Below are 19,017 nucleotides of genomic sequence, written 5' to 3'. Positions count from 1 at the left end.
TGGCAACATTACCTTTTACCAAAGGAGTTTGTGATTCACACTGACCATGAATCATTTAAGCACTTAAAGGGACAAGGTAAGTTGAACAAGCGACATGCGAGGTGGGTTGAATTCATTGAATCTTTTCCTTATGTTATAAGGTATAAGAAAGGTAAAGATAATATTGTGGCTGATGCTCTATCAAGGAGGTACACTTTACTTAGTACTTTGCATACTAAGTTATTAGGTTTTGAGTATCTCAAAGATTTATATGCCACTGATTCTGATTTTGCAAGCATTTATGACGCATGTGAACATGGTGCATTTCACAAATTTTATAAGCATGATGGCTATCTTTTTTGAAATAATAAATTATGCTTACCAAAGTGTTTCATGCGAGAATTGTTGGTTCGAGAAGCTCATAGTGGTGGTCTTATGGATCATTTTGGAGTCACTAAGACTTATGATGTTTTACATGAGCATTTTTATTGGCCTAACATGCGAAAACTTGTTGGGAAAATTTACTCTACTTGCATTACTTGTAAACAAGCTAAATCCACTGTGATGCCTCATGGTCTATATACTCCTCTTCCTATTCCTAGTTCACCTTGGACTGACATTTCAATGGATTTTGTAATAGGTTTACCAAGGACAAAGCGTGGACGAGATAGCATCTTTGTGGTTGTGGATCAATTTTCTAAAATGGCTCATTTCATTCCATGCCATAAGATTGATGATGCAACCCATGTTGCCGATCTATTTTTCCGTGAAGTTGTGAGATTACATGGAACCCAAGGACTATCGTTTCCGATAGAGATGCAAAATTTCTTAGTCACTTTTGGAAGGTGTTATGGGGTAAGTTAGGTACTAAACTACTTTACTCTACTACATGCCACCCTCAAACTGATGGTCAAACTGAAGTGGTAAATCGAGTTTTGGGATCTTTGCTTAGAGCCATAATAGGTTTTACTCCTTTTGAGATTGTATATGGCTTTAATCCACTTATTATTTTAGATTTGCTTCATTTACCTTTGAATGATATTGCTAATTTAGATGGTGAAAGGAAAGCTGATTTAGTGAAAGAGATCCATGAGAAGGCTCGTAAAGCCATTGAGAAAAAGAATGAGTCCAATACACATCGAGCTAATAAAGGGCGAAGTAAGTCTTGTTTGAACCTGGAGATTGGGTATGGGTACATATGAGGAAGGAACGATTTCCTTCTAAGAGAAAGAATAAACTTGATGCACGAGGGGATGGACCATTCCAAGTACTCGAGAAAATAAATGACAATGCTTATCGCATTGATCTTCTTGGTGAGTATAGTGTTAGTGCTACTTTCAATGTTTCTGATCTTTCTCCTTTTGAATTTGATGTAGGTTCAGATTCGAGGACGAATCTTCTTGAAGAGGGGGAGAATGATACGAGCCAATAAGGTGACACTCAAGGGGTTGTTTTTCCTAGTGATCCAATCACTCGAAGCAAGGCACGGTAATTAAAATCAAAGATGAGTGCTTTTGTCCAAGACTTTGTTGCTACAAATTGAAGTCATCATGTTCGTGACGTTGACAAATACGGGAATGCAATTCATTGGTTGGGACACATCACTTATGAGTTAAGTAATTTTATTGGTTAAGTTATTATTTATTTATTTATTTTCTTAGATAATTTTAAAAGTTTTATTAGGATTCAATTACTCTTGAAAGAGTTTTATTAGGATTCAATTACTCTTGTAATTTGCCTATAAATAGGCTTGCTTTCTACACATTAGGGGGAATAAAAAAGAGAGTATTTGTTTTCTTCCAAATTTGTGTGAGGCAAATTTTTGAGAGTAGAGTGATTCTTCTCTTGCTATTTAGTTTGGAGTTTGTTACTTTCGAGGGTATTTTGGAGTTACAAATATTCAAATTTCTTTCCCGTTCATCGGTGTTTCTAGAGGTTCTTCTCCTAGAGGTTTCGTAAGGAGCCGCTCAATTATTGGCCCTTTTGGTTACAAGTTAACCAAGGGTTCCATAGGGCAAATCTATCCTTTTATTATTATTATTATTATTATTATTATTATTATTATTTAACTAATTTTATTTATTCTTATTTTATTTCTAATTTGTGTTTCTCTTGTGTCTAGATCCGGGATTTCCGCATCAATGGGTTGGGTAGCCTTAGGTATCGGGATTCCAAAAATATAAAAATTACAAGTATAGGGACTAAATTGCATTAACCAATTTGGATTTGAACCTTTAAGTTCAGTTGTGATCGTAAGTCAACGAGCTGTTAGAATGGAGTTGCAATCGTAAATCCGCTAACTCAGATGAAACTGTTCATGATCGTAAATCAATGAACTTAGGATGTGATATAAATTAACGAGCCTCAATAATATCAATTGTGATCGTAAATCAACAAGTTGTTTGAATAGAGTTGCGATCGTAAATCAGCTATCTCAGAAGAAAATTTTCATGATCGTAAATCAATGAACGTAAGGTTTGATCAGAAATCAAAGAGCCTTGATAATATCAGTTGTGATCATAAATCTGCGAGCTAATTGAATGGCGTTGCGATCGTAAATCAGCTAACTCAGATAAAATCGTTCATGATAATAAATCAGCAAGCCTTAATAATATTATCTATAAGCGTAAGTCAACGAGCTATTAGAATAGAGTTGCGATGGTAAATTAACTAACTCAGAAAAAATTTTCATGATTGTAGATCAATGAACTTAGGTTGTTATCATAAATCAATGAGCCTTAACAATGTCAGCTGTGATAGTAAATCAGTGAGCTGTTAGAATAGAATTGTTATTGTAAATTAGCTAACTTAGAAGATGTTAGCTCAAAAGATCAACTCGAAATCACCAATAGGGGGTGAATTGGCCTTAAGAAAATTTGTGGAAGCAACGAAAGAATGTGCAACAATGAGCACAACAATTTATAGTGGTTTGGCCCCAATTGCCAACTCTATTACCTTAGCTTTCCATATTTTCCCAAATTCACTAATTTGACAACCTTTGAGGACAAGGTTTAGCCTTATAATCTCCTTTAAGATTTCTACTCAAAATCTTAATATTGTAACTCTTTTAAGGTTTCTACCCAATCCTTAATACTCAACCCTCTCAAAGAGATTAAAAAATAGCAAACTAAGAAGTAATCCTTACAAGATTGATGTGTTTGCCAATCAAGAACACATACAAAGAATAACATTTGAGTTGAATGAGTACAATGGAAACTCACAAGTGTTTACAAGAAGAATATGAAAGAATTAAACATTAAGGTTGTTTTAATTGATCTTTAAGCTTGATAATCTCTCTCCTTCTTGTTGGACCTTTGGAACATTGTATTTATACCCTCTAATACATTTCTAACAGTTGGGGTTGTTGTGAAATTTAATAGAGTCATTGGGGATGAAAATACTAGATCATTAAGTTCACCAGGAACAAAAGGTATCGATACTTTTTTTTACGAATATCAATACTATTAGCATTTAATGCCTGATTTAATGACCTTTAAAGTTAGTTTACAACGATACCAAAGATAAATTATCGATACCTGGTAAAAGGTATCGAGACTTTTTGGGAAGGTATAAATACTTTTTATGTTGATTGAAAACAGATAGTCAATTTGGGATTGATTTTAGAATGGTATCAATATCTTGAAAACTATCAATACTTGGCCAAAAAGTATCAATACTTTTTAGTCTGAAGCAATACTGACTTGTTTAAAAATAGTTTTAACATGATTGAAAATGTTTAACTCAATTGAAATAATTTTAATTTGATTTTATCAATTTTGCCCAATTTTGTTCAACTTTAACTTTTATTCAAAAAACATTTTAATTTGTTATATCAAAACATATTAACAAATAAATCTTAGTTTAACAGAAGAAATCATTCATGATCGTAAATCAATGAACTTAAGCTGTGATCGTAAATCATCGAGCCTTAATAATATTGAACTTAATCGTAAATCAGTGAGCAATTAGATTAGAGTTGCGATCGTAAATCAACTAACTCAAAAGAAATTGTTCGTGATCGTAAATCAATGAACTTAGGCTATGATCGTAAATTAGTGAGCCTTAATAATATCAATCGTGATCGTAAATCAATGAGTTGTTAGAATGCAGTTGTGATCGTAAATCAGCTAACTCAAAAGAAATTGTTCGTGATCGTAAATCAATGAACTTAGGCTATGATCATAAATTAGTGAGCCTTAATAATATCAATCGTGATCGTAAATCAATGAGTTGTTAGAATGCAGTTGTGATCGTAAATCAGCTAACTCAAAAGAAATTGTTCGTGATCGTAAATCAATGAACTTAGGCTATGATCGTAAATTAGTGAGCCTTAATAATATCAATCGTGATCATAAATAAATGAGTTGTTAGAATGTAGTGGCGATCGTAAATTAGCTAACTCAAAAGAAATTGTTCGTGATCATAATTCAATGAACTTAGGTTGTGATCATAAATCAACGAGCTATTAGAATGGAGTTGCGATCATAAATCAACTCACTTGAAAAACTTGTAAAGCCTATTTTCTCAACAATTTTGTAGGGCCTTTCCCAATTGGGAGCCTTTTTTCCTTGTTGTGGTGCCGATAAATTGGTCTAAATATTTCTCAAGACTAGATCGCCCACTTGAAATTGTTTTTTTTTTACCCTAGAGTTGTAATATTGAGCTGCTTGTTGAGGTCGCGCAATGTTTCTGACTTCTATTGCTTCTCTGATTTCGTAGATAAGATCTAAATTGAGTTTGATGGCTTTTTGGTTGGCATTTTCATCAAAATGATATGTCCTGTGGGATACAAGTCTGTTTAAGCAAGGATTACTGCTTTTACTCCATACACCAATGAGAATGTTGTTTCCTCCATTGCTGTGTGAGGAGATGTTCCTAGGGCCCATATAAATCCTGAAAGTTTTTCGAGCCAGGCACCCTTAGCATCATCAACTTTTTTCTTTAAAGCTTCCAGGATTTTCTTGTTCATTGCTTTCACTTGACCATTTGTTTGGAGCGTTTTCACAGAGCTTTAGGCGAGTGATATCTATAGGTCTGTACAGAAGCTCTTGAATTTTCCCTAGAATTGAGTTCCATTTTTTGTTATGATCAAATGTGGGATGTTGAACCTACAAACAATGAATTTCCAAACAAAACATTCTATTTGCCTCTTTGTTATTGTAGCCAAAGCTTCAGCTTATACCCACTTATTAAAATAATCCACAATAACAACTTTGAACTTCTTTTGAGCTGTGGCAATTAGAAATGGACCCAAGATATCTATCCCCCATGTTGCAAACGATCAAGGTCTAAACATCAATTGTATGGGTTCAACTGGTAATCGTTGTACTAGAGCATGTTTCTGATAGAAATCCCAATGCGAACCATGTCATGAGTATATTTTTCTATGGTTGGCCAATAATACCCCTACCTGAGAATTTTCTGGGCTAACAATCTTCCTCCCAAGTGATAACCATATATTTCCTCATGTATTTTCCTCATGATATACTCAGCTTCAGCAGGAGTGTGGCATCTCAAAAGTGGCTGGGAGTAACCCTTTTTATATAGTACACCCTCTAACATGATATTTCTTGTAGCTTTATGTTGCATCTTGGCTAACTCATTTTTGTTCAGTTGCTGACTTTCCCTTTTAAGGCTTGAATTATAGGGGTCATCCATATTTCCTATTGACTCAAATCAAATACTTATTGACTATCACTGTTTGGAGTGGCTCGATGTTCCAACAAAATTTTCCCTCTTTGCTCAATAATGATAGAAGAAGCTCTTAGATAAAGTGTCAGCTTTAGTGTTCTTTGTCTTGGATAACTGTTGAACTTCTATATTATCAAATTGAGCAAGTAGTTCAACAACCATGGCATGGTGTTTCTTTAAACTAGGCTCTTTTACCTCATATTCTCCACTAATTTTCTTTGCTACTAATTGAGAATCAGTGAATATTGTTAACTCATTTACCCTCAACTGTCGGGCTAGCTGTAGCCTAAAAATTAGTGCTTTGTACTCTGTAGCGTTGTTGGATGTTTGGAATCCAAAGGAAAGTCGGTATTGCCATTCATTCTCATTAGAGTCAATAAGGAGGACACCTGCTCTTGGTCCCTTCTTTGGTTTTGAGCCATCTACATATATTGTCTAACATTTTGGCTTCGTAGTTGGGCTACCTTGCCCCTATGATGTGCTAACAAGTAGATCTTGTACAATCAATAGAAAATTTTTTAGAATTAAATGTATACTTGTAACGAAATATCATGAGGAAAAGTGAATATTTGTCAGATAAAATTTCAATAACCAATGTAACTTGTTATTATATCATCTATGTGAGTAATAGTATCTTCGAATTAACAAGTCACTTATAAGGTCTGACGATTTATTAAAAGAACATTTTACTATAAAGTCAGCTAAGATCTGAGCTTTGATTGCTTTTTTCGGGGCATACTCTATTCCGAATTCTGCTAGCTTGATTCCCCACTTGGTTATTCTTTCCGAAGTATCAACTCTAGACAATATGTCCCTAATGGGCTTGAAAATATAGTCACAACTTGTGAGCTGCCACTACTAAAGAAAAAATGAGCTTATTTGTCTTTAAATATCTTTTCTCGCCATTCTGTAATACTTTACTAACATAGTATACGAGAAACTGGTGAACTCCTTCTGTTCTAATCAAGATGCTGCAACTGTTTCTTCAGACGTTACCAAATAAAGAGAAAGAGTCTCCCTCACTAGTGGAGAAATCAGAAGTGTTGGAGACGTTAGATACGATTTAAGCTATTCAAAAGTAGCCTGACATTCCTCTATCAAACTAGAGGAAGTCCTCAATTCCTTGAATAAAGGTAAACATTTATCTACCATTCTTGACACGAACCTGTTCAGTGCGGCCACCCTCCCATTAGCTGTTGAATGTTTTTAATAGTATTTAGGGGGTAGGTCTAAACTAGGCTGAATCTTTTCAAGGTTCGCCTTTATACATCTTTCTGAAACCATGAAGCCTAAAAGCTTTCTTGCTCTTATTCTAAAATCACACTTATATGGATTTAACTTCATATTACAGGCTCACAAAATAGCAAAAGCTTTAGAAAAATCCTCAATGTGCCCCCCTAAAGTAGTATTCTTCACTAACATATCATCTAAATAAACCTCAATGTTGCAACCAATCTGTTCTTTGAAAATCTTATTAAACAGTCGTTGGTATGTTGCTCATGTGTTCTTTAACCCAAAAGGCATAACCCGATAGCAGAAAAAACCCTCATCTATAACAAAAGCAATCTTATCCTGGTCTTCTTGAGCCATAGAAATTTGATTATACCCCGAGAATGCATCCATGAAGATCATAAACTTATGACCCGTCGAAGCATCCACTAATTTGTCAATTGAGGGTAAAGGAAAACTACCCTTGGGCACATTTTTTTGAGACTAGTAAAATCAATACACATTCTCCATTTGCCATTAGCTTTTTTCACCTTGACAACGTTTGATACCTATTCAGGGTACGCCACTTACTGAATAAACCCCCTGAAAGGAATTTCCTTACTTATTGTTTAATGGCTTCCACAACCTGTGGAACAAACCTTCTTCTTTTTAGCTTAACTGTCTTGACTTCGGGGGACACATTTAGCCGATGCGCAATCACCCATGGATCCACACCAGGCATGTCCGCTGCTGACCATACAAAAACATCTGAATTCTATTTCAAACATTGTACTAAGTCCCTCTTTTCCTCTTCTACTAATGCTGATGAAATCCTTACCAACCTTTTTGTGTCATCATAAAATAATTGCTAATTTTTCTTTACCTTTACCGCTTCTGGCTTGCGAACTCTTTCCCCGCTTCTAACATCCAAACTATGTAAACCTAAAACCTGACTAGCACCTTTACTTGTTGTGAACTCTGACCTTGCAGCTCTTGCTCGCGAGTTTGTTTGACCGATAACATATGACATTGCCTGGCTAACCGTTGGTCGAATTTCATAAATCCTACCCCCATTTTGGTAGGGAATTTGATTTTCATGCAAAAGGTAGCAATCACTATTCTGGCCATTCAGATAATAGGATGCCCCAAAAATGGCATTGTAAGCTAGAGGATGGTCTACCACAAAAAACTGAACGTATTCTATAGTAGTGTGCTCGCCATCCCTAAGGGTAATAGGTAAAGTGGTACACCTTTTACCTTGGCTAGAAGGTTGACGAAGTCATATAAAGGGCTCGCCTTCTTCAAAGCTTGTTCCATCAACTCCATCTTCTGATACATGTCCCAAGTTAAAACCTCTACAACACTTCCACTATCAAACAGAATCATTTTAACCTCAAATTCAGCAATAGTTGTTGTCACAACCATAGGGTCATTTTCTTCCTTGTCACACACTAAATCCTCATCTTCCTAATTAAATTCTACCCACCATTTCTCTCGTTAACGTAACATCTTTGACGAACTAACTAACATCACGCTATTAATATGAGTCTTCCTTTTTGCGTTAGATGTCGTCCATTCTTCATATATACCAATTATGACATGTATTGTGTCTCTAACCTTCTGTTTACCTTTACCAGCACCTTACAAACTCTACCCTGGTGGCGAAGCCTCCTAGGCTACAAAATCGTTTAGCTCATTATCTTTGACAGCCTCCTCTATGGCATCCTTCAAAGAGAAACAATCCTCTCTCTTGTGACCCCTGTCATTATGAAAACTACATTTGTCCCTCGAATTATATGTTAACTGACTCAGTCGCATAAGTGGTAGACACGACAAAATTCCCAAGCTTCTCACTTAATTAAGAATATAAGTACGCGAAGCATTTAAAGAAGTGTAAGCTTTAAAATTTCCATGGGGAACATACCTTCTTGTGTGCTCACCCTGAGGCCTTTGAAAAGCCCCTGGTGACTCATTTTTTAAATGACTCATTTGTTGTCCCACACCTTGGACCCGCAGGCTTTGAGAAAAAGGACATTGTTGGCCATGCCACTCTAACAACTTCTAAACTGCCTATCATCCCTCTAAAAGGTACCCCAAGCTGATCTCTTAATTTCTTCAACTTCAGCAATGTAACACCTTCTAACCCTAAACCGTCGCCAGAACAGGGTTACGGAGCATTAACGAACGTATCAGATAACTTATAACTAATTCACAAATAAATAACAGACATAGCATACTTTAATCATTAAGTCCCTTTATTGGACTCTCAAGGCCCAAATTTCGTTTCAAAAGTGGACCGGGTTATTAACATTTCATACTTGTATCAAATATGTCATATTAGTTTCATTTCATATTTATAACCAATTTAAACATCATTTTACAACCATAATCACAAGACTCTTATACTTAACTTATACATCACCTAGATACATGTCACATTATCAAAATAAAGGTATATCACTAAAATTTCTCTGAGGTCGGGATTGCTCTGGATGCTGGACCAGACACTGGTTTTCTACTAACCTGTGTACGGAAACAACCGTACACTGAGTATGGGTATACTCAGTGGTATTACCATAATTCAAATTTATAACATTAATCGATAAATTATATACATTCAATTTATGCCTACAATTATTCATTAATTATCTCATACTTTAAATCAACTTGATCATTAATAACAATAAGCAATATTTCACTATCTCAATTTCATTGGATTTTTCACATCTCATTCCAATAGTTCATTTCAATTCATATACAATTCATTCAATTTATCACTATATTCAATATCAATTCTATTGCAATTTGTACTCATTAATATCATATAACAAAATTTACTCTTAATCAAATCATGAACTTTGGGTTCATGTCTTCAAATCCCATATCTCGATTTCTAATTCACATATCAATTCACAATTTCACTTTCTCATTTCTTTCCATAGCTCAATCAATCACACTTATTCAAATTTTCTCATGTCAATTATTTACCCCTATTAACAAGATTCGGACCTTGACGGATACACGGATCCAACCAAACACACCAGAATGGCACCCAATGCCTCATCGGATAGTTCGAAGCAATAAAGTGACACCCAGTGTCTCATCGGCAGGGCCGAAGAAAGTTGGTACCCAATACCTCATCGAAACTATCCGAATAAATATAGTGACACCTAGTGTCTCACCGACTTAAGGTCGAAGAAGCGCTGAACTCTTCCAATCCTATGTCATACCAACTATATCCGACTCAACCCGACTAGTTAATAGGGTTTTCGGATTACATTTCAATTCAATCACTTTCTCATACTTTCAATTCAAATCATTCCAATTTAATCACAATTCAATTCAATACGTTTTCCACTTTCCAATCATTATACCATCAAATGCTCATACATATTCATACTTCATTTCAATTTCATTCAATTCACAATTTCTCATGTTCACAATTCAAATCAATTTCCCGATCCAATATGCATTTCAATACCACATTAATTCTTTTAATTCAAATCATATCACTAGTAATTTCCATTCAATTCACATACAATTCAATATCATTTAATTCAATATCGATATTCACCTTATTTTTATTTATTAAACATATTATTCAAAATTCAACAATTACTATTAATAAATTCAATACCAATACGTATTTATCATTCAATTCAATCATGATACTTACATCAAATTGCTTATTATGTATATTAATTTAAATTTTAACAATTAATAATTAAATTCGAATTATGGTAATACTAACCGAAATTTCTCTCGAGTCACTCCTTGTCCACCTTCTCCTCTCCTTTCTTGGTCAATGACTCTTGCACGACATTAGCTACATAATTAAACAATTAAAAATCATTAATACACAATTTCATCTAAATATTTCCATTTATACCTAAACTTTACCTAAATTCTAATTCAATCCCTTATCAATACTAATTTTATTTTCCCAATCTAACTTCATATTCTTTCTCAATTCTTACTATAAACTCATTTTAACTCTTCAATTTCACCATAAATCCCTAATTTCGAGATTCTTTCAATTTAGTCCTTACTATTCAAAACTTACACTTTATTTTACAATTAAATCATTTACTAACTTCTAACTTGAAATTAAATTAATTTAACCCCTAATTCATCATCTTTCCCAACATGAACCATGTCAAAAAAAATCTAATATCTTACAAAATTTCAACATAAATCCAATAATACTTTGTTCTAGGATTCCAAAAAATCAAAATTAAAAGAAAAGGGACTAAATTGACTTACCAATTTATGCTTGGAACCTCAAAACCTCAATTTTCTCTTTTCTTTCTTTCCTTCTTTCCTTCTCTGTTTCGTTTGCCTATTCTGTTTCTATTTCTCTTTTTCTATCTTTTATTTTTTTATTTAATTAGTTCAATATAATAACAATAAAATAATAAAATAATATTATTTACTTAAATAATAAGAAAATATGTAATAACTACTAATATATGTATTTTAATTTTCACATTTCATTATATGCACCATACATTTGTCAACTTTTTTGTTTATTTAAAATATAATAATATAATATATAAATATAATTTACTTAATTAATAAGCATGTATATATATTAATTACAAATGTATACATATATTTATTACACATTTATTTATAATCACCACACACTTGTCACTTTTTATGGTTTAATTATTAGTTTAGTCCTTTCACCTTTCTCTATTCTATAATTAACTTTCACCCTCAATTCAATTTAGTCCTAATACTCAATTAACTTTAATTCAACTAAATTCACTTAACTAAAATCCAATTGGTCATATAACTAATTCTATAAATATTTTTAATAATTATTTTACGAGTCTGTTTTACCAAAACGAAGACCCGATAATTCACTTTCCAATGCTTGCACTTTTTAGGTCGTTACAAGCAAACTTATGTGCCTTCTCATATAAGTCCGCCAAACTCCACGGTCTGTTATAAGTAAACGAGCACTGAACATGCTCATTTTAAACTCCCATAATGAAGGCATTAATAGCCCATATCCTTCAAGTTCTTCGTGTTCAATGTGGTTGCATGAAACCATTTCACATAATCTTGTAAAGATTATCCATCCTTCTACTTCACTAGCATTAAACCCATTAGGGGTGCTCACTATCGTTCTATGAGCACAAAACCTACCCAAAAACATTTGACCCAACTGTGAGAAACTTTGAATGGAACCCTGTGGCAAAGATAAGTACTAATTTTTATCGCTTCCTTGAGAGTTGTCGAGAAAGCCTTACACTTTGCTGTGTCAAAAGCCCTTCACACATTCATATAGTCATTATATTGCATGAGATGTGCTCTTGGGTCTCTTCTACCTTCAAACATCTCTTTTGTTACTTTTAACTCTAATGGCAAGTTCATAGGTGTAACTTCTGGAGACAAAGGATTGTTAGAACAAAACAACCAATCCATATATTGTACGTCAGGGTGTAATGCCTGAACGTCCCTACGCAAAGCATCCATCTTATTCTACCACGACTTTTCATATGCTCCAACAGCTTCCTCTTGGAGAGGCGCAACATTTTCCTAGAGATCAGAATGATCAAATTGCATCTTTCTCTTTAATTACTCATTATGTCTTAGCAGCTCTTGATGAAACAATTGTTGCTGCTCGACCATAGTACGATAAGTTATCTGTTCTTTCATTAACCTTAGTTGTTCCTGTAAACCAAACAATTATCGTAGTGATGCTCCCAAATCAGAGGGAAAAAATGGCCCTTGACTAGAAGGAACATTGAGATCAAAAGAATTGGAGGCACCTTCTTGGCTTGAGTTACCTAAGTTTTTTGGTCGATCAGCGACCCATCCAGCGAAAAGGTTCATCTCTCGAGGTTGATTGTCGGTGTTAGAACCTCCAGCTTGATCTGATGGGAAGTTGTTAGGGAAGTTCTCATTAGGGTGAGTCATCTTTGCTTTCTGATTTTTTGATGGTCAAAAGTTTGTCCACGCTCACCGCACCAAATTGTTGAGTGTTTTTGTGAATTCGTCCCTCAATGAGGCTAATTTCCCTATTTATATGATAAGGGTTCCTGGATGCGACGTCCTAGGTAGGCCTCCATGCATGCCAACACATACTCTATTCTAAGATTAACACATGTTCCTTAAGTGTGGGTTCGTTTACATAACGATACGAACTCATGTAACCAAACTATGAGAGCTATCACTACTGGATCGGTTGATCTTAGTTGGATAATTGAGCAATGAGTCGATAATGACGAATACCATAACAATATAATATTTTATAAACTATAATTACTTTAAATATATAACAACATATCAATAATTAAATGTCATCTATTTGATTTAAGATTAATAAAGTGATTATATAGTTATTTTTATATATTGCTCAATATCATTCTGGTTAACCAAACAAGTAATACTATTATTCATACTTATTATTAATCTATTCCATTTCTATAAAATAATTTTTCATTATTAATTAATTATTTCTTTTTTATTTTGTTCAAACATATTTTAGTGAACCAAACATTTATCGGACATGAGTCACAATATGGTAAGATCAAGCTGGGTTCTTAGCTCCCACAGGCCCTCTAGAGTGATGACGTGGCAAGATCAAGCTGGATGTTAGCTCTCATGGGCCCTGTTCCTCTCCCGTTCATCCTTCTAACTTCTAATTTCACAATGAGTTGTTTTTCTTCTTTCCTTTCCCTAAATAAATAAAAACAATTTTAAAGAAGCTTCTCTTTTCCTTTCCTTTTACTAAACAAGGAGATAAGCCTGTTAAAGAGAGAAAAAGATACAGGAAAATATGGTTCAATAAACTCAGTCCATTAACAAACAGGCGAGTTGGCTTCTGTCTTAGCTTTCTTTGCCCTATTATTATTTTTAAACATTTTAAATTTAGCTTGGTTTTTACTTTTTGCGTATCCTGTTTTCTATTTGCTCTGGAAGTTCTTTCAAATTTTGCGAAATAAATTTCTGTGGAAACTGAGATGGATGAAAATGGGAAATCCCAAAACGCAAAAAAAAAGTGTTCAAACGTGTTCCTTACACAACACGCGTTTTTAATTATATAAAGAACATAAGAAATCTAACTTCTAAGTGGTTTGTTTGTTTTTAAATTGGATTTTTCTAATAATTTTGATAGTTTTATTTGATATTATATTTGTATGGCTGCTGCTTGTACTGTTTTCTGTTAGCAACTTAATTTTGCTATTTTCACTGGTTAATTTAGTCCCTTTTTTGACTTATTTCTTACTGTGGTTTTGTCGATGGATGAGCCTTTGATTGTTCCTTATGGTTTCTTAATTGCAGTGAGATTATCTTCAGAGGCGTTTCAAGTTTATAAGCGCAATTCTCTTAAAAGGATTTGATTGTTCCTATTTTAGCAAATTTAAAAATTATGACATCAACTCACACTAATTCTCACACTGAAGCTGCCAAAATGGAACAAGTTATCACTGAATTCTTCTATAAGAGTCTTCTAATAATACTTGAATCGAGGTCTTCTTATGTATCATCACGTAATTATAGTGGTGAACAAACTGTGTCATCTCCATCTTCATCCTCTTCATCTTCATCTAGTGTGAGACCAAGAGATAAATGGTTCAATTTAGCTCTTAGGGAGTGCCCTTCAGCGCTAGAAAATCTTGACCTTTGTCGACAGAGTAATTTTGAACCAGTTGTTGTCGATGTTGTATTGGAGCAGAAACCACTTGATTGGGGACCTGCAAGCTTTTCCCCCACAAGTGATCTTGTTAGGAATTTGTCATCTAAAAATAAGAATTCATATTTCTGGAATTGTGATCAAGATGAATCAGGCAGCGAGATGAAATGTGAAAAAATCATAGAAAGATGGTTCGTGCAGCATGAAAGTAGAAAGGGTAGGGATTGTAATTCAGGGAATAGAAGGTCAAGTTGTAATAACTTGAGTGCATTATATAAGAAATTAATACTGATGTTGAGGTCCTTATACGTGACTGTCAGGCTTTTACCTGCATACAACATTTTCCGTGATCTGAATTCATCTGGTCTAATTCGTTCCTTTAAGCTTGTTCCTAGGGTATCTTCTTTTGTTGAACCCTTGGCTCGTAAAGAAGAGGTAGATATGCAGAGATTTTGGTTTACCCCTGTGGACACTTCTTGCGGAAGGCTTTGCCTTTCAGTTTTGTACTATTCATCAATCTCAGATATGAGCTCCGAATCATCAACCCCTATGTCCCCTCAATTTATACCAGATTATGTTGGAAGCCCATTGGCAGACCCCCTGAGGAGATTTCCTTCTCTTCCTGTATCACATGGCTCTCCATCATCTTTACCATTCTCAAGAAGACATAGTTGGAGTTATGACCATTACAAGGCCTCACCACCTCTGGTTTCTTTCTCACCATCACCAACGCATTCAGAATCAAATGCTTTGGTTTCTAACCCAACCTCCCGTGGTTTGCCACCTATGAGCTTACCTCCTCATCCTCCTGAAACATCACTAGCTCATAAGAGGAATACAAACTTTGATGAGTATTGTCCTTCCCCCAATTTCTCTGCTTCCCCTTCCCCCTCTCCCTCGCCATCACTCCCCATCTACATTCCTAGGACTCATTTGTCAAAAGATCTTTTACGCTCTGAAAGTGCTCCTGTTAACATAGCGGCTCCCAAGCTTGCTAATTCCCCTGCATTGTCTGGCAAGCAGAATTTGCCACCGTCACCTCCCCTTAAAATAACAAGAGCTGGTACTTCTAGGGCTGATAATATTAGGGTGCCTGCTGAAACTGATGCTACTGTTGACAAGGTATTCATATACACATCATTGGTATGTTGTGAGTTCTAGTATCTTGTTTTGCAACTTGGAATTTATTCATCTTTTGTCTCTTGTAGATATTTTCTTTCGGGAAAGAAGACTGCTGGAAATACTCTGGAGTGAAAGCTTTTTCCAACAGCTCACCACGAATTTCATGTTCTAGAAGTTCCAGTAGGTCTTTACAAGATGATTTTGACTACTCTGAGTTTCCTTGTCCATTTGATGTGGAGGATGGTGAAATGATGGACCCTGGTAGCAGGTAATCTGCAGAATTCATCATTTAAATTGTTTCCTTTTTTTTCTTTCTAAATTAATCCTTTTGCATCATTGTGGATTATTCCAGTGCATACAATTAATTTACTATTTCTACTTATAACTACCTGATGTTATTTTTATCCTGATTTCTTGAGGATTTTACATCTTATTTATTATTGTTAACATGAATTGAGACTGTGGCATCAATTTTCTGTATCATTGGTTTGGGACTTGATTTGGTTGTTTTAACCGGCCTTGGGGTAATTTTTCAAAGTTGCTGTGTCCTACTGCTCAAAATGGTATCAACTTACCAAAAGCCATCATTTGTATGCTAAGAGTAGTAAATCTCCCTTTTGTGTGTGTGAACGAGTTTTGATCTCTGAAGATGTAAAGTTAGCATCACAATTGATGAACCTTATTGGAAACTGCATAATCGTTCTTCAGCAAAGAGATTTTGCATTATAAATTTCAATATTGTGTTGATAGGAACCCAAGTATTGGAGTATCTGGTTTAGGAATTGTGATATATTATCTATGGAGAGTTACCAACTAACTTTGCTTTCTAGTTTTGATAAAGACAACCTGGCTTGCAATATAAATTTCTATATCTGGTCCAAGTAGTAGTTCTAGAGGATTATCTGTTTCAGGAATTGGGATAAGTATCTGTCTATCATCTACATATATATACCATGTAAAATTTTCTTTCTTTTGAGAAGGAAAACGAGGTGGTTATTGTAAATTTCAATCTGTAGTTGAGGTAGTAGCCGTAGTATCTGGTTCAGGAATCGGTATAGGTATCTGTTTATCTTCTATGGGGAGTTACCATATAATTCTTTCTAGTTTTTAGAAAGACAGCCTGACTTGTTAACTTTAAGAAGTTTGTTTTGGCCAAACGATTAATAGAATGAAGAAGTTCAATCGAATAGACATGCTGAAGTTTCTAGTGTTAGTTATGTTTAGCCGAAAGCTGTGCAAATGTAATGTGCAACCAGTATTGGTTTATAACTCATTAAATTTAACCATATATATATCTAGGAAAGTGGGAGTGCGTCTTTAGGTCACAAGGTTGGATTGGAAGCAAATTTCTGTATGACTCAGCCTTTCTGTTGAGGAAACCCCTAACAATAGCTGCCTTATTCTCATTGTGTTGGTGAATACATTAAATTAGTTTAAATATAGATGATTAATTGGAGGTCCCCCAAAAAATGATCTGTGATTAAGAATGACATGTTATATTGACTGGAGGATATGAAGGCTAGTTTGTCATCGTTAAAAGACAGGAATCATTTAGGTTAACCTTTTTAGGGTACCATAATTGGGATAGTTTATGTTGTGGTCAAATGTGGGGACTATAATGTCTTGGTTTGGTACCCAGCAATTCAAAATCAGGTTTGGTTCATTAAATATGGTCTTCTATCAGGGACAGTAGTGAATTAGATGTCTGTTACCATGAGTGGACCAGTTGAGTTGACAAGTTACAAAAGTTTTAAAGCTAGCTAGATTTGGACATTTTCTTTTCTACAACTGGTAGTTCCCTCAAGAAAATCATTTAACTGAAGTTAGTCCTTAATCGAAAAGAGTTAATGTTCATCCCCAAAGCCACAATCAGTCATTTTTAAGAATTCCCAAATTGGAGAAAACAGCATATATCCTTTATCATGGTCATCTATGAATACTTTTATCTTAATTGGCCTATATGGATTTTAACTGAAACTGGCTAGATCTTCCCGTTTTACCTCTGCTACTGTTTAATATTTTTTCAATTATTGGGTAAACTGAATTGGCCTTTTGGCATGCTATGTAGACCTGAGTCTTACGTTAGAAGAGGAAATCCATCTGATCCAAATGAAGCAGGGTTGTTTATGAGTAGAAAATCCCAGGATGCTGCTGTTGGTGCTCTTGTCCGAATGCTGAAAAAGGCCCCTCCTCTTCGCCAAAACGTCTCCCTTAATTTTTCAGAAGCCTCAAGGCCGGAAATCTTGAGCAACAGCATCCCAAAGCAAAGTCAGATCTCGGAAGCTGTGACTGTTGAACATGCTGCTGCTCCGAATATAGCATCTTTTAGGCTTGTTGCATCAAAGACAACCACCGATGCATTAGAGGAACTTCGGGGTTACAAAGTGATGAAAAACTTGTTGCTTAGTGAAGGGGGTAAGGCTTACACATCTAATGTTGCCTCTGCAGCTGAACATTCCAGTACCAGCAAAGGTACATGAGAATTATCGATTCTGAACTACTATATTGGTATATATTGCTCAAATGTACAGCTTTAGGTTTCAGAGATTACTACATGTTATACAGCTGAAGCCATTATCCCCTTTTCTGTAGATAGAAGTATACTACAAGTTTTTGGATAAGAATCATGCTGCAATAGAAGGGTTATCTGTTGGCCTGGAAAACTTTGTAAAAAGCACCTTTTTCTCTATTCTACACAAGTGTATATAACTTATTGTTTTATGGGGAACGCATACAACCCCCCTCTCTCTATATATCTATATATTTATGTACACTATAGTGCAACATATATCTCTATGCTTAGCTTATTTGAATTCCAGGTCCAATGTGTCTACTCACTGCTCTGCTCTAAGATTGGAAGTACAATTGCCTGATCATCAGAATTTTAATAGAAATTATGCGATTAAGAAATCTTTGTCTGAAGTTTTATTTCTTTTAGTTATTTATTTGAGTAGACTATAGAATATTTATACGTGTTCTTTTTTTTAATTCAATTACATTAACCGTGTGATAGAAAGATGGCATGACAATTTTAAATTAACATAATAATAAATTTAATTCCTAACATTTACACATTGTGTTAATTTAGTCATGATTTTAGAAAGATAACTTTCTGCTTTTATATGTATGTATTTTAATTTGATTTTGATTCTAAAAATTCTAAAAATATTTATTTATCTTCTTCATTTCTCTTTTATTCTCCTTTCTTCCTACTCATCTAAACCTAACTAGAAGTGAATCTATTAGCTCAAGAATTTACCATTGAACAAGACCACGATATTCAAGAAAACTTGTGAACTGAAGTTTTTTTTAATTGAAAAAAGAATATAGGAGAGAAATTCAACTAATTTGGGAAGGAAGCTTGTGAA

The 19,017-nt window shown here is 34.5% G+C and overlaps 1 protein-coding gene across 1 annotated transcript; it reads left to right on the top strand.

Moving 5' to 3' along the window:
• The first annotated feature begins 13,548 nt into the window (after nt 1-13,548).
• Nucleotides 13,549-18,420, top strand: LOC105762578 (autophagy-related protein 13b). The gene is made up of 5 exons (XM_012580335.2): nt 13,549-13,702; nt 14,176-15,649; nt 15,736-15,917; nt 17,718-18,121; nt 18,242-18,420. The coding sequence occupies exons 2-5, from the start codon at nt 14,264-14,266 to the stop codon at nt 18,268-18,270; spliced, it is 2,001 nt and encodes a 666-aa protein (XP_012435789.2). The 5' UTR covers nt 13,549-13,702; nt 14,176-14,263; the 3' UTR covers nt 18,271-18,420.
• Nucleotides 18,421-19,017: the final 597 nt, after the last annotated feature.

This window comes from Gossypium raimondii, chromosome 12 (genome assembly GCF_025698545.1).
Source record: "Gossypium raimondii isolate GPD5lz chromosome 12, ASM2569854v1, whole genome shotgun sequence".
NCBI classification, from domain to species: domain Eukaryota; kingdom Viridiplantae; phylum Streptophyta; class Magnoliopsida; order Malvales; family Malvaceae; genus Gossypium; species Gossypium raimondii.
Note: the sequence above shows the minus strand (reverse complement) of the source record. Positions and strands in the feature narration are given on the sequence as shown.

Coding starts and splice junctions, on each gene's coding strand:
- LOC105762578 (XM_012580335.2), top strand. CDS start 14,264: ATGACATCAACTCACACTAATTCTCACACTGAAGCTGCCAAAATGGAA. Junction 15,650..15,735: donor CTGATGCTACTGTTGACAAG/GTATTCATATAC, acceptor TGTCTCTTGTAG/ATATTTTCTTTCGGGAAAGA. Junction 15,918..17,717: donor ATGATGGACCCTGGTAGCAG/GTAATCTGCAGA, acceptor CATGCTATGTAG/ACCTGAGTCTTACGTTAGAA.